The sequence below is a fragment of the Eleutherodactylus coqui genome, chromosome 13 (genome assembly GCF_035609145.1).
Source record: "Eleutherodactylus coqui strain aEleCoq1 chromosome 13, aEleCoq1.hap1, whole genome shotgun sequence".
In the NCBI taxonomy this organism is placed as follows: domain Eukaryota; kingdom Metazoa; phylum Chordata; class Amphibia; order Anura; family Eleutherodactylidae; genus Eleutherodactylus; species Eleutherodactylus coqui.
In genome coordinates, this window is record NC_089849.1 from 32566674 (window position 1) to 32584492 (window position 17819).

Sequence of the window (17819 nt, forward strand, 5' to 3'; positions counted from 1 at the left end):
ATATACCTGAAAAAGTTTAACCCCTTAGTGACCAAGCCTGTTTGTGCCTTAATGACCAGGCCAAATCTTGGAAATCTGACGTGTCACTTTAACATAGAATAACTCCGTAAAGGTTTTGCATATCCAAGTGATTCTGACATTGTTTTTTCGCCACACATTGTACTTCATTTAGGTGGTAAAAAAAGATTGAGAGAATTTCTGTATTTTTATTAAAAGCACCATAATTGGGAAAATTCTGATAAAAATTGTCATTTTTTTCACATTTTCAAATGAAATATCACAAATATGTGTAAACAAACTGTACAAACTTTTGCTAAGATAAATATTTCCATCTGTTTACTTTATTCTGGAAGCACATTTGAGAAACTTTAGTTTTTTTTAACCATTTTGGAGACATGCAAATTTAACATTAATTATTAAGATTTTGAGGAACATTTTGTTTTCACCAAGCCAGGATTGCAAACGCTCATAGGTGTCCGAATGATAGATACCTCTACAAATTATCCCATTTTAAAAAAATATACCCATCGATATATTCACTGAGGGGGTCATGAGTATTTTGACCCCACAGTTTTTTTTTCAGGAGTTAATGCAATTTAGAGGAGAAAAAAAATCACATTTCATATTTTTACAAGTATGTCATTTTAAAGACAGTTTTTTCCTATAGTGCACGTGAAAATGAGGATTTACACCCCATAATTGATACCCTTGTTTATCCTGTGTTCAGAAACACATCCACTGTGGCTCTAATCTTATATCTGTATGCACAACGGGGCCCAAAACGAAAGGAGCTTGAAGGTATTTTAGGCCCCATAGCACTCTTTGTAGAGCCCTTGAGTGGCCAAAATGATGGAGAACCCCCACAAATGACCCCATTTTGAAAACTAGACCCCTTAACAAATTCATCTAGGGGTGAACTGCGTATTTTCACCCCACAGTTTTTGAATGGATCTAAGCAAAGGAGAAGGGATTATCATTTTTTTGGCCATTGTGCCATTTTAAAAACAGGTTTTTTTGTACAGCACACATATGAATGAAGACTTTCCCCTTTTTGCCCTGTGTTCAGAAACATACGCATTCTGGCCGCCATCTGCTTACTAGACACATGGCTTGGCCTATAATGGAGTGAACACCCGTTGCATTTCAGGGCCTAACTAAATAAATTCCAGGCCCATTGCTCACTTGTTGTGCCATCATGCTGCCAAAATGACAGAATGCACCCCACAAGTGACTCCATTTTGAAATCTAGGACCCTTAGCCCATTTATCTAGGTGTGTACTGAGCATTCTGACCCCACAGTATTTTGCAAAATTACATCTGAAAAATGAAACTGTCATGAAAGTGACATTTCTTTGTTTCAAGCAGGGAAAACTGGGGAGACGCACCCCAAATTTTATAGCACTAATTCCTCTGTGTTCAGCAACACCCCCATTGTAGCCCCAATCAATTTACAGGACACATGGCTATAATGGACGGAACATCTGTTGGATTTCAGGGCACAATTGAATAAATTCCAGGCCCCATTGCTCACTTGTGCAGAAAATTGACTCTATAAAAATATTCCCCCCCCCCCCCCCCCCGCGCCCTTTTTGGTGTTCCCTAAATTTTAGATAAAAGTAATAATTTAAACTGTGTGGTTTGTCCGAATACAGGAGTCATTAGGGGGGCTGGTTAGGATGGGCACATGGGGAAATAAAACCGGGTATCCCTCCTCCTCCCATGCTTTTTTGGGGGTATTTCTTGCCCCCAGCGGCAGGGATGGGGTGTAAAAAGTGGTGCTCCGTGAGGCTTCATAAGCTTGCTGCGGTGCGGCGATCTCACACAGAAGGCGCTCAACAAGCTGCTCCTGGAACTGCAGGAAGGCGAGCGTTCCCGGGGCTTCTTGTAAATTACGTATTACAGGTAGCGGTCTGCATCACGTTGAATCACACGGCTGTATGTGGAATCCGCTTGTGGAGGCCCTCAGTGGATCCCAGCTGTGAGCCCAGCCATGGCGCTGCGTACGGCCGTGTAATGTACTCCGCATAGCTGCGTACTCACACAGTCAGTCACGCGCAGTATAGCTTTTTCTGTTTATATTTCCCGCGCTATTGCTTAGCGATGACACGGGTACCTGCAGCCTGTACACAATGTATATCCGCGACCATGGAGCACAATGGGCTCTGTGTTGGGGATATCCGCTGTAAAATAGAACCTGCTGTGTTCTGTTTTCTGTGAGTGGATTACGTAATTCTGACCCACTAATGTGAGCGGAATTGTGTAATCTAATTTTTTTGACTTATCCGTGTATTACCGGGGATCAAACGCATGCAGAATCCACAATTCCTATCCGGTCGTGTGAGACAGGCCTAAGGTAGGGGTTCAAATGCAGAGGCCTCTGGTACGAAGTTTCATCTTCCCCCACCAATTGCATCAGTGAGGGGAGATTAAACTTCAACTTTTTTTTAACTTTTACGTGATCGCCATTATCAATTGGATAACATTGATCATGTGACCGGGGACCGCTCAACGAGGTCACCGATCACTGCTCCAGGCTTTCGGCTACCTTTAGTAGCCAGGAGTAAGGAGAGTTTAAATTTCCCAGGCCCTCTCCAGCTTCTACGCTTGCATCTGCCATTCTGCCGACGGGCACATGGGTAGAAGCTGGGAAAAGGACTACGGACCTCGCCGGAGGTAAGTAATTTCACCTCCCTTTACAGATCGTATCTGTAACGGAAGGAGAAACTTTTAACTTTTTCTTAACTTTTACATGATCGCCGTTATCATGTGACTGAGTGATTATGCGGAGATCATGTGACTAGGGTCCGCATACTGCGTCCCCTGTAAAATCTCCAGGCTTTCGACTACATTTGGTAACCAGGAGCAGGAAAACTTTAAATTACCCCGACAATCCATGGCTCTTGCGTATGTGTCCGCCATTTTGCCAAAGAGGGGAAATGCGAAGAACCCTGCGGATAAATCCGGGGGGCCTTAGGTATGCAATTTCATCTCTACTCATGGATACGATCCATGATGGGAGATGAAACAAACTTTTTTAAACTTTACATGATCGCTGTTATCATTGGATAACGGCGATCATGTGACCAGGGACCTCATACCTCGGTTCCCGGTGACATCTCCCTGCTCCCGGCTACTCATGCTAGTCGGGAGCAGGGAGATTTTAAATCTCCCAGGCTCCCCGGCCTTCTGCACATGTGCTCGACATTTTATATCAGGTCCTGGAAGGACCAGAACAAAAGAACCAGAGCTGGAGGACGGAGGTGAGTACTTTTAGCTCCACTCATAGATCTTATCCGTGAGGTGAGCTGAAACTTTAACTTTATTTAACTTTTTTTACACTTTTATGCAATCTCAGTTATCCATTGGATAACGGCGATCGCGTGACCGGGGGTCGCTCACTGCGGCCCTCCATGACAGCTCCAGGCTATCGGCTACCTCTGGCATCCAAAAGCAGGGAGCTGTCACATACACAGCCTCCGTGGCTTTAATCCCCAGGGCGAGCGTGTTTTTACGGCCCTGGGGATTAAAGCCCACAAACCCAGGACATCAGAAGCGCTACCTTTACCCCAAAGGACTGGCAACATGTGGCATGGTCTGATGAGTCACGGTACCAATTGTTTTGCACTGATGGTTGGGTTTCTGTGTGATGCAGACCCCCTGAAGCCATGGACCCCAATTGTCAACAAGGTATTTTGCAGGCTAGTGGTTTCATACTGGTGTAGGGTGTGTTCTCTTGGCAGGGGTTGGGTCCATTGGTCCGTGTAAACACATCATTGACCAAAGCCCACTACATTTCACTGCTTGGTGAACATTTGCAGCTCTTCATGTACCCCCACAAGGATGGGATATTCGAGCTGTATAATGCACCACATACTATTGAGCTTTCGTTGTCTATAATTGGTTCAAAAAGCAATCTGGAGAGTTCCTATAAATGGTGCAGTGGGAAACTTCCACCTGGCATGAGCCAAATCGAGCATTCATGGGATATGGTGGAGAGATCCATTCACACTAGAGATCCTGTACCTACTAATACCACAGAGCTGTTGGGGGCTAACGAGATGGTACGGCTCAACATCTCTCCAGACGACATCCATGCACTTGTGGAATTGATGCCACATCAAGTTGCTGCACTTCGCTGGTCTAGAAGGGGTCCTACATGATATTAGTTTCTGTCCCATGACTATTGGCATGTCAGTGTATATGTAGAAATATTTGCACGTGTTCAATAGTGAGAACACGGTGACTGTACGGTGAATAAGGGACCTGATAGGGACAGGCGACCCCAAAATTCTATTCAGGAAAGTGACACTGCAAAAATATGTTTACCATGTGAAGAAGCAGCGATGCCAGGGTTATAAATAGGACGGCGCTCTTCTCGCTTGCAGTCTCTCTCTGCAATGAGAGCGAGTCCAGGACTGGAAGGGAATGTTAAAAAACTCATATAAAATGGCCAAGGAGACCTTTCCCTTCTCATCTGCCACCCTACGATCCCTGCAGCAGCAGCGAGAACAGCTGGAGGACGAGGAACGGAGAAGGGCGGTGAGGAGTCAATGTCTCACCCGCAGGTTCCTGCCTGAGTGCCGCCCTTCAAACCCACCTGCCAACCGAAAACGCCAATATTGCCGGGATGCTGCCATTCATAATGCCCTATACACTGGGGATGTGGAGAGCATTAAGGGGATATTCAAAGAAGACGGTTCGGCAGAAGTGTTAGTGGAGACGGTCACTGAGGAGCTCCAGTGGTCCCCGGAAATGGGTGAGAGTGTCTATGGGGTGTTCTGTTCTCTGTAGGATAGGAAGGGTTAAATCTTCGGAGCAGATGCCACCATGACCAGATAGCAATGCCAGCTGCGAGGATACTGGAAAATATCCAGACACGGAGCGGGAGGCGACGATGGGGATGGATAGAGAGACATGAGTTAGATATGAGAACTCACATGGGGTATGCGGGGGCACCAGTTTTGAGGATGCTGTGGGTCCCAGTGGTTGAACTCCTAGTTATCCCGAGACCAGCGCACCTGAATGCCCCATGTGAATGCAGCGGTGGTGCACATGTATGACCACAACTCCATTCATTTCTGTGTGATGGAAGATGATTGCCGAACACATTAATCTCCACCTGCCCCAACGAAGTGAAAGAGCGGTGGTCGAGCATAAACACCCCCTCTCCATTCACATGAGGCATTTAGGATTGATGGCGATCCCAAGGGTTGGACCCCCAGCAATCAGGCAGGGGATAAATGTCTGTGATGGTAGAACCCCAATAATCAAAATATTGTACCTATGTCAGTATATTTGTCTAGACTGCGTAGGCTTAACCCTTAAGAACCAGACACCGCTTAGCGATTTTATCCAAGTTGTGCTTTTATGCCCTTATTTGTTTTTTGGAGCAATTATTTTTGCTGTTTTTTTCTGTGACATGTGGGGCTATTTGAATACCTTTTTTCATAGATTTTTTTTTCTGCTTTTTTTATTTCATTAGATGTAACGTACAAAAAGTAAAAAAAATAATAATTGTTGAGTTCTCTATTTTTAAAATTAATATATAAAGTACAGGAACGGGTTCCCCATTTTGTTTCAGATGTTTTGATATATAATTTATATATTATCTGATTACAGTCCGGATGTGGCGACGGTTAAGGTTGTCGGGTTGTTTTCTTTTTATTTTAATAAATTTATATTTTATTCTATGAATGCTTACTACTTATTTTTATAACTATTTTTTTTAACAGCTATGTACCTCATGACCAGTGGCTGGCAGGCAGATTGTACTCTGCGGAAGAACGTACATGCAGCACTGGCCCATGAGCAGAGGACCACCCTAACATTGGAAACACATGGTGCAGATATTCACATGCAGACCAACCATACTCATACGCTGAGGCCAATGGCAGCACAAATTACTGCCAAAATTGTGAGGCCAGCGGAGCCAGCTGCTGTGTTTCTACTTGTAACCTGTTTATCTGTTTAATATAAATATAGCCCTAGAATATACATATACAGCAAAACCGAACGTATAACATAAATACAGCACCAGAACCAAGCTCATAGCATAGATACAGCACCAGAACCAAGCTCATAGCTTAGATACAGCACCAGAACCAAGTTCATAACATAAATATAGTACTTTAAATAAGTTAATTATTTAAATATAGCGTAAGAAGGATATTCTTTCTCAGGACAGTTTCAGAGAAGCGTATTATATGCACATTTTTGCACCCATAATACAGAACAGTGTCCTGGCCTGAATACAGATCTACTGATTCAAACTCCCAGCAACATACAGGAGCTTCCAAATGATAGGGGTTATAGAAGCCCAATATTCCCACCATACAGTGACCATATAGAGGTAGGTACCAGTTCTAGACGGGTTCTCTGAAGACCATACAAGTGATTAGAGAACAGTTATGTTTAGTGACTCACAGGTGATGTCCTCAGTGGAGTTCACTTTTCCCATTTGGCCCAGACCACCAAAAAGGATTTCTTCCAGACCCCTTTGTGCTCCTACACAGAAATAATACAGTTTTTGAGTCATTGCATACTAATAATGCCTAGTGTCATGCCACCTTAGTAGTAATAGTGCTTTAAAGTGCCCCCTTAATAGCAATTATGCCCCCATGTGACCCTTAGTAGTAATAGTGCCCCCAAGAGCATTTTTCATAGTAATATTGCTTCCTTAGTATCAATAGTGGCCTTAACTGCCCCTTTGTAGTAATAGCGACTCAAGTGCCTCCTCAATAGTATTTGTGCCCTCAAAATAGTAAAAATGCTCACATGTACGACTTAGGAGTAATAGAACCTCCTTAAAAGTAACAGTTCCCCCTTAATAGTAATTATTCCCACAAGTGCCTGCTTAATAGTAAGTGCCCCCTTAGTGCTATCTGTTTCTCTTAATATTAATTGCTGTGACATATGCAATAGCAAAAAATAAAACTATAGTTATCCGTCCTCGACCGGCTCAGAGTCCTCTTTTGGCCCGACGCAGGCAGTGAGATGGAATGATGTCATTGTGCTGTTTGCGTCAAGCTGCTGAAGGGCCCAGCTGTGTTCCATATAAAGTTGTAGGCTGCAGGGCCACCGGGTGTCCAGACTTCCGCAGCGGCTCGCAGCACAAGCCAGTATGCTGCTCAGAGGGAAGCGGCTGCGGCGGAAGTCCAGACGCCGGGCGGCCCCAAACAGCTGCTGTGAGCCCAGCCTAGGGGTCACCTGCCTTCCTGCTCCCCGGCCCAGCGCCAATGACATTATATAAATAGAGATGAGCGAGTATACTCGTTTCGAGTAATTACTCGATCGAGCACCGCGATTTTCGAGTACTTCCGTACTCGGGTGAAAAGATTCGGGGGGCGGGGGGAGGCGTGGCGGAGCTGGGGGTAGCAGCGGGGAACAGGGACGAGTCCTCTCTCTCTCCCTCTCCCCCCACTCCCCGCTACAACCTCCCACTCACCCACGGCGCCCCCCGAATCTTTTTGCCCGAGTGCGGAAGTACTCGAAAATCGCGGCGTTCAGGCGAAAAAGGGGCGTGGCCGAGTAGGTTCGCTCATCTCTATAATATAAACCTCTGGGGGACGTTCACAATGACATGTTTTTCAATTCATAGTTTTGCTCCATAGCTGAGGCATCTATAGGAGCAGCATCCATAGGAGCCTGAGTTACAGGAGAGAATATTCCCCTATAGTGACAGTAGCCTAGCAGAGCTGATCAGGGTCTTCTAAGACCCAACATCGTCGCCGCTTCCTTTATTTACTACATTGAGCACTATATAGCTTGGAAAAGAGAAGGCAGAAGCGATGAGGAATAGTTTTTGTCTTCTCCTCCGGGTCAAAGACAGCCGAGCACCCGACTTGCTCCTTCTAGATTACAGGAGCTTTAAACCCGTGCCGTATTTTTAATGTCGGCCGGCATTAAAGCCCAGGACCAAGCACCGTATAGTTACGACTTAGTCCTTCCTTCCAGGGCACTTTAGATTTAGACCAGAGTTCGACCAGAGTTCCCCCAGTAAGTGTGAATACCATCAGCCAACGGATTTGGTCGAAGTCATGAGATGATGACCATGAGGCATTTTACTTCTGCTGCTAAATATACAGTACAGTAATAAACCATACGGAGAAAACATTCTAGGGTGAAGCAATGGTGGTTGTGAAATGACACCTTCTGCTGCTGATCAGCGAGGCGCGGTTACCTCATGAGGTTCTTCATAAACTTCTGCCAAGAGAAGATGTTCTCTTTTGATCAGGACATTATCAAAATTAAACTAGAGGGTGCAATTGTGCCCACCAAATACCCCCTCTACCAAACCACCAATGACGGAGGTGTGAGTGTTGCCACCATAATATGTCCATGTAACCAACAAGATATTACTAATGATTTCACCTCCTTCCCATACTACCGATATTTATTTGTTTTCTTCCCAGGTCTCTTTTCGTTGATACCTAAGAAGTCGCACACCAGTCCGCTGCGCATCACCGCCAGTCGGGGGTATTCTGAGTGCCTGCGACACTTGATATGCCGTGGAGCAAACCCCAACACTCTAGCGGGCGGACGTGGTGCCCTTCATGACTCCTGTGAGGGTCACCATACTGAGTGTACTCAACTGCTATTAAGCCGGGGAGCTGACCCCAATCTACAGAATGAAGATGGTCAGGCGCCCCTCCACCTCTGTACCACCAAGGAAACACTGGAGTAGGTGCCTGAGATGGGGTGGTGGTGGAGATACTAGGACACCTGAGCAAGAATCAAAAGTAGTATTTATTTCCATATGTTAATACTCAGTGGGGCTGCTTTGGCTCTCAACATCTGATATACTTTAGCTGGTATTTCCCTCCATTCATCCCGCAAACATTTGGTGAGTTCTCTCAAGGAAGATGGACGCTGTTCATATTTCCTGACACAATGTTCCCAAAGATGTTCAGTAGGGTTCAGGTAGGGACTCTGTGCAGCCAGTCCAATCATGGTACGTCTATATCCTCAAACCAACATAAAACAGTGTTGGATGAGTGACAAGGCGCGTTGTCTTGTTGGAAGTATGGCTGACCATTCCCAGAGTATTGTCACATTGTCAGCAGCACATTATTGTCTAGAATGTCAGGGTACGCCTTCATATTCATGGTTCTTGTCACTGCAACCAACAGACTGAGACCATGCCAAGTAAGCATCCCTTGACCATAACGGACCTCCGCTGTACTTAACTGTTGAACCCCCCCCCCCCGTCATCCTCCACAACCAAGTGCACTCATCTGATTTGAAGATGGAATAGCACTATTCTTCACCATGGAATGTCCATCCATTATACAAATATCCTATGACGATGCTCCTTGCACCATTGTAGACAGGATGATGCATCTTCTTAGAGAAATTCAGATATTTGCAGGATGAATAGAGGGAAATACCAGCTGTAGTGTATAAGACGTTAGTAGAAAGTATGCCAATGAGAGTATCCGATGTCATTAGGGCCAGAGGAGCCCCACTAAGTGTTAACATATGGAAATAAATACTACTTTTGATTCTTGCTCAGGTGTCCAATTACTTTTGGTAGGATAGAGTATGTGAAATGACGATAGATCATTATATTAGATATCTGACCACGAGGAGATTCCGGTAACACTGTAGTCAATGCAGCACAATATACACTGAATGGAAACCTTATTGGAGACCCCCATCTAGTAGGATGTTGGATCCCCTTTGGCCTTCAGGACAGCAATGGTTCGGTCTGGTGTTCATCCACAGGTACCCAGGGCCTGCCAAGAAAACCTTTCCCACATCTTTACTCCACCTCTGCCAGCCTGATAGGAATGGTTCATTGATTTATGCCAAATTCTGACCTTCTCATCAGTACGGTTCAACAGAAATCTGGATTCATCCAATTTTTGCACTCTTATGCCCCCTTGGGTCTCAGCTTTCTGTTAAGACACTATGGTGCTGGAAATGGTCATCTGCTGTAATAGCCCATCCGTGCTGAGGAATGACAAGTTGTGTGTTCTGACATGTTAGTTGGAGTACAGCTTTTTATTCGGCTGTAATTTGCTTGACTGTGGGCTGCCTGTTCATCAGAACGATTCCTTACACCCTCCTCTGACCCCTTTTGTCATTGAGTTGCTTATGTCGACAGGATGCTCTTTCGGTGAATGTTTTTCCTCGATCACACCATTACAAGAGAAAACCCCACAAACTTATCAGTGACATCCCGGCCCCGGCTAGTCTAGCACCGATGACCCTCATTGGAATCGCTCAGATCGCGGGATTTTCCCATCTAATGTGGATTCACATGAAACTGATCCACGGAAAACTTGTCCTATGATTTTATGCTGCACTCCGGGGTCACGGGGATAATGTCCATACAGGGAAGCTCCAATCATGAAAAGGTCAGGGGCTAATAAAGTGTCCATTCAGTGTATGACCGGTGTTGGTCATTGATGACATTGTGTTACAGGGCTATTCTCCCCCAGACACAATGTATTCATCTACCCCGACTATATAGCTCTCACTGTTACATCCTCTTCTCCTTCTTTTATTTCAGGTGTGCAAAATTGCTTTTGCAATATGGTGCTCTCGTCAGCCTTCCCTGCCATCAGACCCGTGCCACCCCACTACACGTGGCATCTGTCCGAGGTCTGGAAGAGCATGTGGCGTTATATCTGAGCCTTGGCGCTGACCCACGTACCCGCAATCGTGAGGGCGAGACGCCTCTCAATGCAGCGTGTGCCGCTTGTGATTCCCCTCAACAGTATGGTCGTTATTTGAGGGTGGTAGAAATGCTCCTGAAAGCCGGAGGTGATGCTGAGATGCCAGGGAAGAAGGGCCATGGACCCCTCCATAATGCTAGTTCCAATTGCCACCTTAGGCTAGTACAGTTGCTTCTGGACCACGGGGCATCTGTTAATGTGACCAACAGTGCTGGCTACACGCCTCTGGACTGTGCTTTGCAGGTGTGCACTGATTATCCTGAGTGTCAGCCCCATCAGTTAATACAGGCTCTACTCAACCATGGTGCTGCGCCCCCTAGTGTCAAGGTAAGTGTAAACCATCATTGCAAGTAGGATGCATCGGGAAAAAAAATTACCTTGTATTCTTCACCTCATCATTTTGCATTGTTTGGGTTTGAGGCCAAATATCCATTTGAAGCAGTTGGGTGGTATACGGTATAGCGCTGCGGTGGAAGAATGTAACCGTCTATTGAAAGTGTCAAAAGCTGTTAGAAATTTATATTCCCAAATTCTTCTATGGCTTTGTGACTTATAAGAGTTATGATACTGAAGGGTGATTTTATCTCCTATGTCGTGTCCGTGACTAGAAAAGTGACCGGCCACAGGTAATGCTGTCTTTCCCTGTTTGTGTTGAGGTGAGATCTCATCCTCGCTTTAAGTTTTTGTCCTGTTTCTCCAACATAAATGCCCCCAACAGGACATTTACTGCACAGGATCAGGTACACAACATCAGACATGGAACATGTGACTGTCCCTGGGATCTTATAGTCCTGCTGTGTGTTGGGGATCTGTATCCCGTCTGCTGTCAGTATATGTGAGCAGGTCTTACAGCTCCTTACATTACAGGGATAAGTTCCTTTTTGTGTGTCAGAGGGCAATGAACTCCTGATTATAAAGTTCCTCAAGTTAGGAGGTTGCCTGTAACACAGAAGCGGAGGGTCCAGGAATATGGTTTTCAGATGGCCATCCTTGTGTAGAGTATGATGGAGTTTGTTTCCATCTTTCCTTAGCATCTCTAGCTGTGGATTGTAGGTCACTACTAGAGGTACACGATTGTTTCTTTCCTTCTCCTTGTATTGGAGTAGTTGATTCCTGGGTATCCTGGTGGCTCTGGTGATTTGGTCATCAATTGAGGTGGGATGGTAGCCCTGATTTATAAATGCCCTTTTAAGATGGTATAGATGTTCCTCTCTGTCTGTTGGGTTGGAGCAGATCCGGTTGTATCTGATGGCCTGGCTGTAGACAATGGACTTTTTGATGTGTTTAGGATGGAAACTGTCCCATCTGAGGTTTGTGGGCCGATCAATCGGTTTTCAGTATAGGGATGTCTGTACTGAGTTGTTTGAAATTCTTATGGTGGTGTCCAAAAAGTTGATTTCGGTATGAGTAGCTTAATGTCAGGTTTATGGTGGGGTGGAATGCATTAAATCTCTCGCGGAATTTTATTAGTTCTTGTTCGGTGTGGGTCCAGATGATTATGATGTCATCAATCTAGTAGAAGTTGGCCAATGGTGAGCTGGAGCAGGAGGTTAGAAAGTCACTCTCCAGTTTTGCCATGAAAAGGTCGGCATATTGCGGTGCCATTTTACCGCCCATGGCTGTTCTAGTGAGTTGCAGGAATATTTCTTTGCCAAAGGAGAAATAATTGTGTGTGTGTGTGTATGGATCTTGTCAGTTGTAACACAGATTCAGAGGCAACACCATTGGCCTGAAGGTACGCCTGGCAGGCGGTCAGTCCATCTTCATGTGGGATGTTAAAATACAAGGATTCCACATCCATGGTGGTCAGAATGGCGCCATCGGGGAGGGGGACCTGTATGTATCTTGTCATAAGTATGTTAGCAACTTTTGACACTTTCAATAGAGGTTTAAATTCTTCACGAGGATTCATGCGGGAGTAGGAGGTATGAGAAATGTATAGCACAGATAACACTACTGGCCTAGTGGCCCCAGCCTTCCCCAACAGTAATTCAGGCAGCATACAACTTTCACTCCCTTATCAGTGTCTAGTTAAAAATGTTTGCGTTTCTGTTGCAGTATTCCTTTAAGTGTCAACCAATTACATCCATATTATATATATATATATATATATATATATATATATATATATATATATATATATATGCCTCTTCAGAACTATTTCATTTAAGCCTGTGGAAGAACCCTGCCTTAGTTTGAAAGCTCGATGTAACATCATGTATTTTTGTTAACTATTTAAAGGTATCATATCTACAACCTTACTTGGTTTCTCTTACTGAGAACAATCACATTTTGGTCTACTGGCTAACACCATACCAAACCTTTTTTTTTCAAAAACACATCAGACTAATTAGACATTTCAATTAGTACGTCTGTGCTCAAATGAACATGCCTTGTGCTTCAAAAAGTACCATAAAATATGCCAATGCACGTAAAAAAAATAAAATCATTCATTACGCAAAAATGCCACGCTCAGGCATGTGTAAATACACATACACCCGTGTGAAACTGGCCTAGAATGCAATAATAACAGTGCTCTTTGATCATTAACGCAGCATAATGAAACAATCACATTTCGTTAATAAAGAAGTGATCCTGCACAGCTTGCGGAATCCAGAAACGATTTGCGTAGACTGTACTGTGTCCACCAATGTCCAGGCTCGATTCCGGACAATGTCCCATCAATAGTTCGCTACTAACTAGTTGAGCCTTCATGATACCAATACTGTCTACATAAATTGTTATTGATTATTTGCTACCCTGACAGCAGGCCTGCTAACTAAATGCAGAGTCCTTAATGGTGAGCAGCACACCTAATGTTATCGGCCCCACTTACATCTTGTTGGGGAGAGGTACAATGTCAACTAACTCTGGCTGCTGGTGCCAGGAAGCGTCACACTCAACCCTGCTTCTCATTGCAGACCCCATGTGGCTTTCTCCTGCAGTCGTTCCAGCTGCTCTTTAGCTCCAGGATGCCAGACCTCAATCTTCATCCCCCGGTCATCAAAACCCTTATGGTCCACTTGGCTGCTCCTGCAAACAGTGGCCTCCGCCACTTCACCGGCTACTCTAGACTGCTGTGTCACTCCTTAAGCTGCGTCACACACACCTGTGGTGCAGCTACCGGCTTTTTAGATGTGCCTGCAGGGCACCTAAAATATTCTCGAACATTCAGAAGAAAGGCAGGGCTTTGCGGTGTCGTACTAGTCATGTCACCGCAGACATCAGGGAGGGGGCATAGTCTCCTCCACAACACTTCTGTGTGCTTTCACTTTCTGGTGATCGAAGCAACTTCTCAGTATGTTGTTTTGTAGCACCCATTTCTTCAGCGTTATAAGCACTCTGAGCCCCCGGTAATCATCCGGTTCTCCACTGCTTTTCGTTCGTAGCCATGCCACTGGGCGGTGGAGTCGTCTCTTAACAATGCTGCAAGAGCTTTATTTACTAGTACTGACAAGCGCCTTTCATGTCCCCCTACTCTCCTCCATTTCAGACCAGAGGGGTGGGACCTAATACGACCGCCTGTCCGAGCAGTGTAGAAGGAAGTGCGGCGCACCGCTCCTCCTCTTCACATTCATGCTACTAGTAGTTGTGTATTGGTGGGGTACGATGCCAGTCATACAGGCTCTTTGCTGTTGCTGTAATCCTAGGCATTAACACCAACATAAAAAAACCTATTTACGACTAAGTGTAATAAAAGAGTAGATACAATGAGGGATATCATAGATATTTTCTCCAGGTGAACATACAGATGTGCCCGTCTCATATCTATAATGTGCCCGCAGATGTGGCGATGCTGTGCTGCTTCACCTCTGGCCTTTGAGATCCTTCTCAATTCATATGACCGGATTCCACCAGGGGATTTTTGGGTAGAAGTCGTGCCCACCGAGATATGGGAGGTAAGGAAGACATGTTTTATTTACCGTCTTCAGAAAAGTCCGTACCAAAACTGCTATGTGACCATACCCGTAAAGCCGGTGACCCTGCGTACCTCCATTAACTGCATTGCGAATGACCGCAGAAGCACATAGTCATGCGCAGTATAGTTTCTTTTTTAATTTGTATTTAGTGTTTTACCGCGGATCATTCGTGCAGAATCCGCAATACAAATCCGCTCGTGTGATCCGGCCTAAGCTGGATTCATACATGCAGTTGTATTTAGCGGAAGCTAAGAGTGGAGTATGAAATACACGCATAATGTGGACAGCGTTAAACCTCATAGACTCGCATTGGGGTACTCAAACATGCAGTTTTTACGCACATGAAAAAACTGCAACATGTCCTATTTTGGTCCTTACTAGAGATGAGCGAGCGTACTCGGAAAAGCACTACTCGCTCGAGTAATTTGCTTTATCCGAGTATCGCTGTGCTCGTCCCTGAAGATTCGGGTGCCGCTGCGGCTGACAGGTGAGTCGCAGCGGGGAGCAGGGGAGAGCGGGCGAGAAAGATCTCCCCTCCGTTCCTCCCCGCTCTCCCCTGCAGCTCCCCGCTCCGTGCCGGCACCCGAATCTTCAGGGACGAGCACAGCGATACTCGGATAAAGCAAATTAGGGCTTTTCCGAGTACGCTCGCTCATCTCTAGTCCTTACTAATCAAATAGTGACTCAACGGAAGTCTATGGGAGCATTAAAAATACACAATGATTGTACAGAATACATGCGTATTCCCTGCGTATTTACACATGAAGGCTGGAGAAATCCTTTGGTCCTTCCTGCGTTTTACTCCATTATCAATGAATGGGAGTGTCGCTGCATGTTTTTTTGCGCACGATTTGCGTACTCAAAGAGTAGAATAAACCGTGCACAGCAAAAACAAAAAGGCAAATTAAAAAAACAATGAAATCTTTTGGGTCTTGAAGGGGTTAATCTTTTGGCAAAGGCCGCCCTACTCTTCGTCACCAGCTTTCCGAGAAACAGATGTAAAGAATTACAGCCGCACGCTGACTATTCTTGTGATGTCGCAGACGTAAGCCCTGAATAACCCGTTTTCTTACCTGTTTGCAGGAACATCTCCCATTGTACGAGTCCGCCCTGCAAGTGGCAAATCAACCTCGTCGTCTGCAGCACCTCGCCCGTTGTGCTGTCAGGAAACTATATAACGGGCAGTGCCACCGCGCCATCCCAGCCCTAAGACTGCCAGCTGCACTCGCTGCATACCTGCTGCTGCTTCCAGAGGGCCTCATCCACTAAATGGTATTACATACAATTGCCTAGTGGACTGTCCACAAGGGGGCGCTGACATGTCAAAAAGAATAACTATTACTGTATCTTCTCAGTTGTCAAAGTCCAGGAGTGCCCAACATTATGTATTAATTCTGAATCAAAATTCGGTGGATTTTTGGGACTGCAGATTCCGCTACTTCCTGCGGAACAATTCGCCAAACGCAGAAGGGACAATTATTATTTGCATGATTGCCTCCAAGTATTCCGGTTTCCTCCCAGACCCCAAAAACATACTAATCGGTAAATTTGGAATGTAGACTGTGAACCCCCAAAGAGAACAGAGACTGAAGGTGATAATCCACGTCCAGATATGTGTGCGCTATACAACGGGGCTACAGAAATCTATGACATTCAGATCTGGGTCCCCTAGAATAATAGGTCAGAGGGACTGTAAAGAGAAAAATAGATATTAAAGGGAACCCATCCCCTCCCAAGGCGGTAGTTGAATTAAACGCCACTGCTCGGCAGGAAAACCTGACTCCTTTCAGATTGCCGTGCACACGCCTATAGACATGTATAGAGGAGCGCACAGCAATATGAAAAGTCAGATTTCCGTGTGCAGACCTCAGCGGGTAATGGCGCGGGTTGGGGAGGGCGGTTGAATATAAAGAATACATGCGCTGGCTCGCTTAGCTTACGGTGCTGTAGGGACGTGACGGGTTCTCTTTGAAGATGGTAACTTGTAGCTTTTCTAAGGGTAGCGATAGCGTGTAGACCTGGAGAACCAGGAAACTATAGGGTTAAATTGTAATGTGACAATAAACGACTGTGTGAAGAATACTTGATGAGTCCTGTGTGTCACGGGGAATTCCCAGCTTGCAAGGCATTCAGACGTCACAAGCAGTACAGGCAGGGCGGCGCTACCAGACAGCCAATCAGCACGTGCGCATTTATGACCAGACTTCATCCAATATTCCCATCTATCCTCACAAATATTGCTGACAATGACATTAAGAGACTTACTACACTGTTTAAAAACTTTTGTCATGTGAGAGTGAGGATCCCGATGTCGAGCCCCTGCTGATTGCTCAAGTGAAGGGGCTGCAGAACTCACCCGAGTGCTGAACTCCTTCAACGAAGTGCGCTACCTGTCAGCTCATCCCGGCAGCTGAAGACTAGAACTCTATAAGCATCTATTCGCCTGTCTTCAACTGCTGAATGCCACCGACAGGCGGCAAAGACAGCCCAAATGGCACAGTGCTTGGACGAATGTTGCAGCCTTTTCATTTGAGTGATCGGCAGGGGTCTCAGGACCCGGATCCCCACTAATTAAAAGTTTGACATGTCAAAAAGTTTTTAAAAAGTGCAGTTACTCTCTTTAAAAGGAGTTTTTTCCCTTTATTTCAACTGCTGGCCTATCCTCTTTAGACAGGGCATTAGTAGTTGATGGACAGGGGTCCGCTGCTCAGGACCCCCATACATCAGCCAACCATCCGTCCTGCTGCACTGGACAGCATTGCCATTGACAGGAGAGGAAGTGGAAGCTGCAACTTTACTCCCATTCAAATCAATGGGGGCACAGCTCTGGTACTCCACTTCCTGCACAGGACAGGAAGTCCGTAACAGCAGCAGGAAGTGTAGGAGCAGCGTGGCGCTCCCGCTGATTTCAATGAGAGTGAAGCTGCTGCTCCCACTTCCTCCCCTGTCAGCTGATGACAGTGGGCCGGATGATCAGCTGATGGACAGAGGTCCTGAGCGGCGGATCCCCGTCAATCAACTACTGATGACCTATCTACAGAGGATAAGTCATCAGTTGGAAAAAATTAAAAAAAAAGGGGCAGAAAACCCCTAAAAGGAAGTCCTCCACAGCCCCTCCCCTTGTTAATCAGACAAGGGGAGGGGCAGACGTTCCGGATTAGAATGTACTGCAATACTGTCCACTGGACGGATTGCAGTTGATTACATAGAGAACCTACAA

At 45.6% G+C, this 17819-nt stretch overlaps 1 protein-coding gene across 1 annotated transcript; it reads left to right on the forward strand.

The window, feature by feature from the left end:
- The first annotated feature begins 4397 nt into the window (after positions 1-4397).
- On the forward strand, positions 4398-16824 carry ASB16 (ankyrin repeat and SOCS box containing 16). Its single transcript, XM_066586853.1, has 5 exons — positions 4398-4756; positions 8412-8679; positions 10514-11006; positions 14465-14578; positions 15683-16824. The coding sequence occupies exons 1-5, from the start codon at positions 4426-4428 to the stop codon at positions 15866-15868; spliced, it is 1392 nt and encodes a 463-aa protein (XP_066442950.1). The 5' UTR covers positions 4398-4425; the 3' UTR covers positions 15869-16824.
- The last annotated feature ends 995 nt before the right edge of the window (positions 16825-17819 follow it).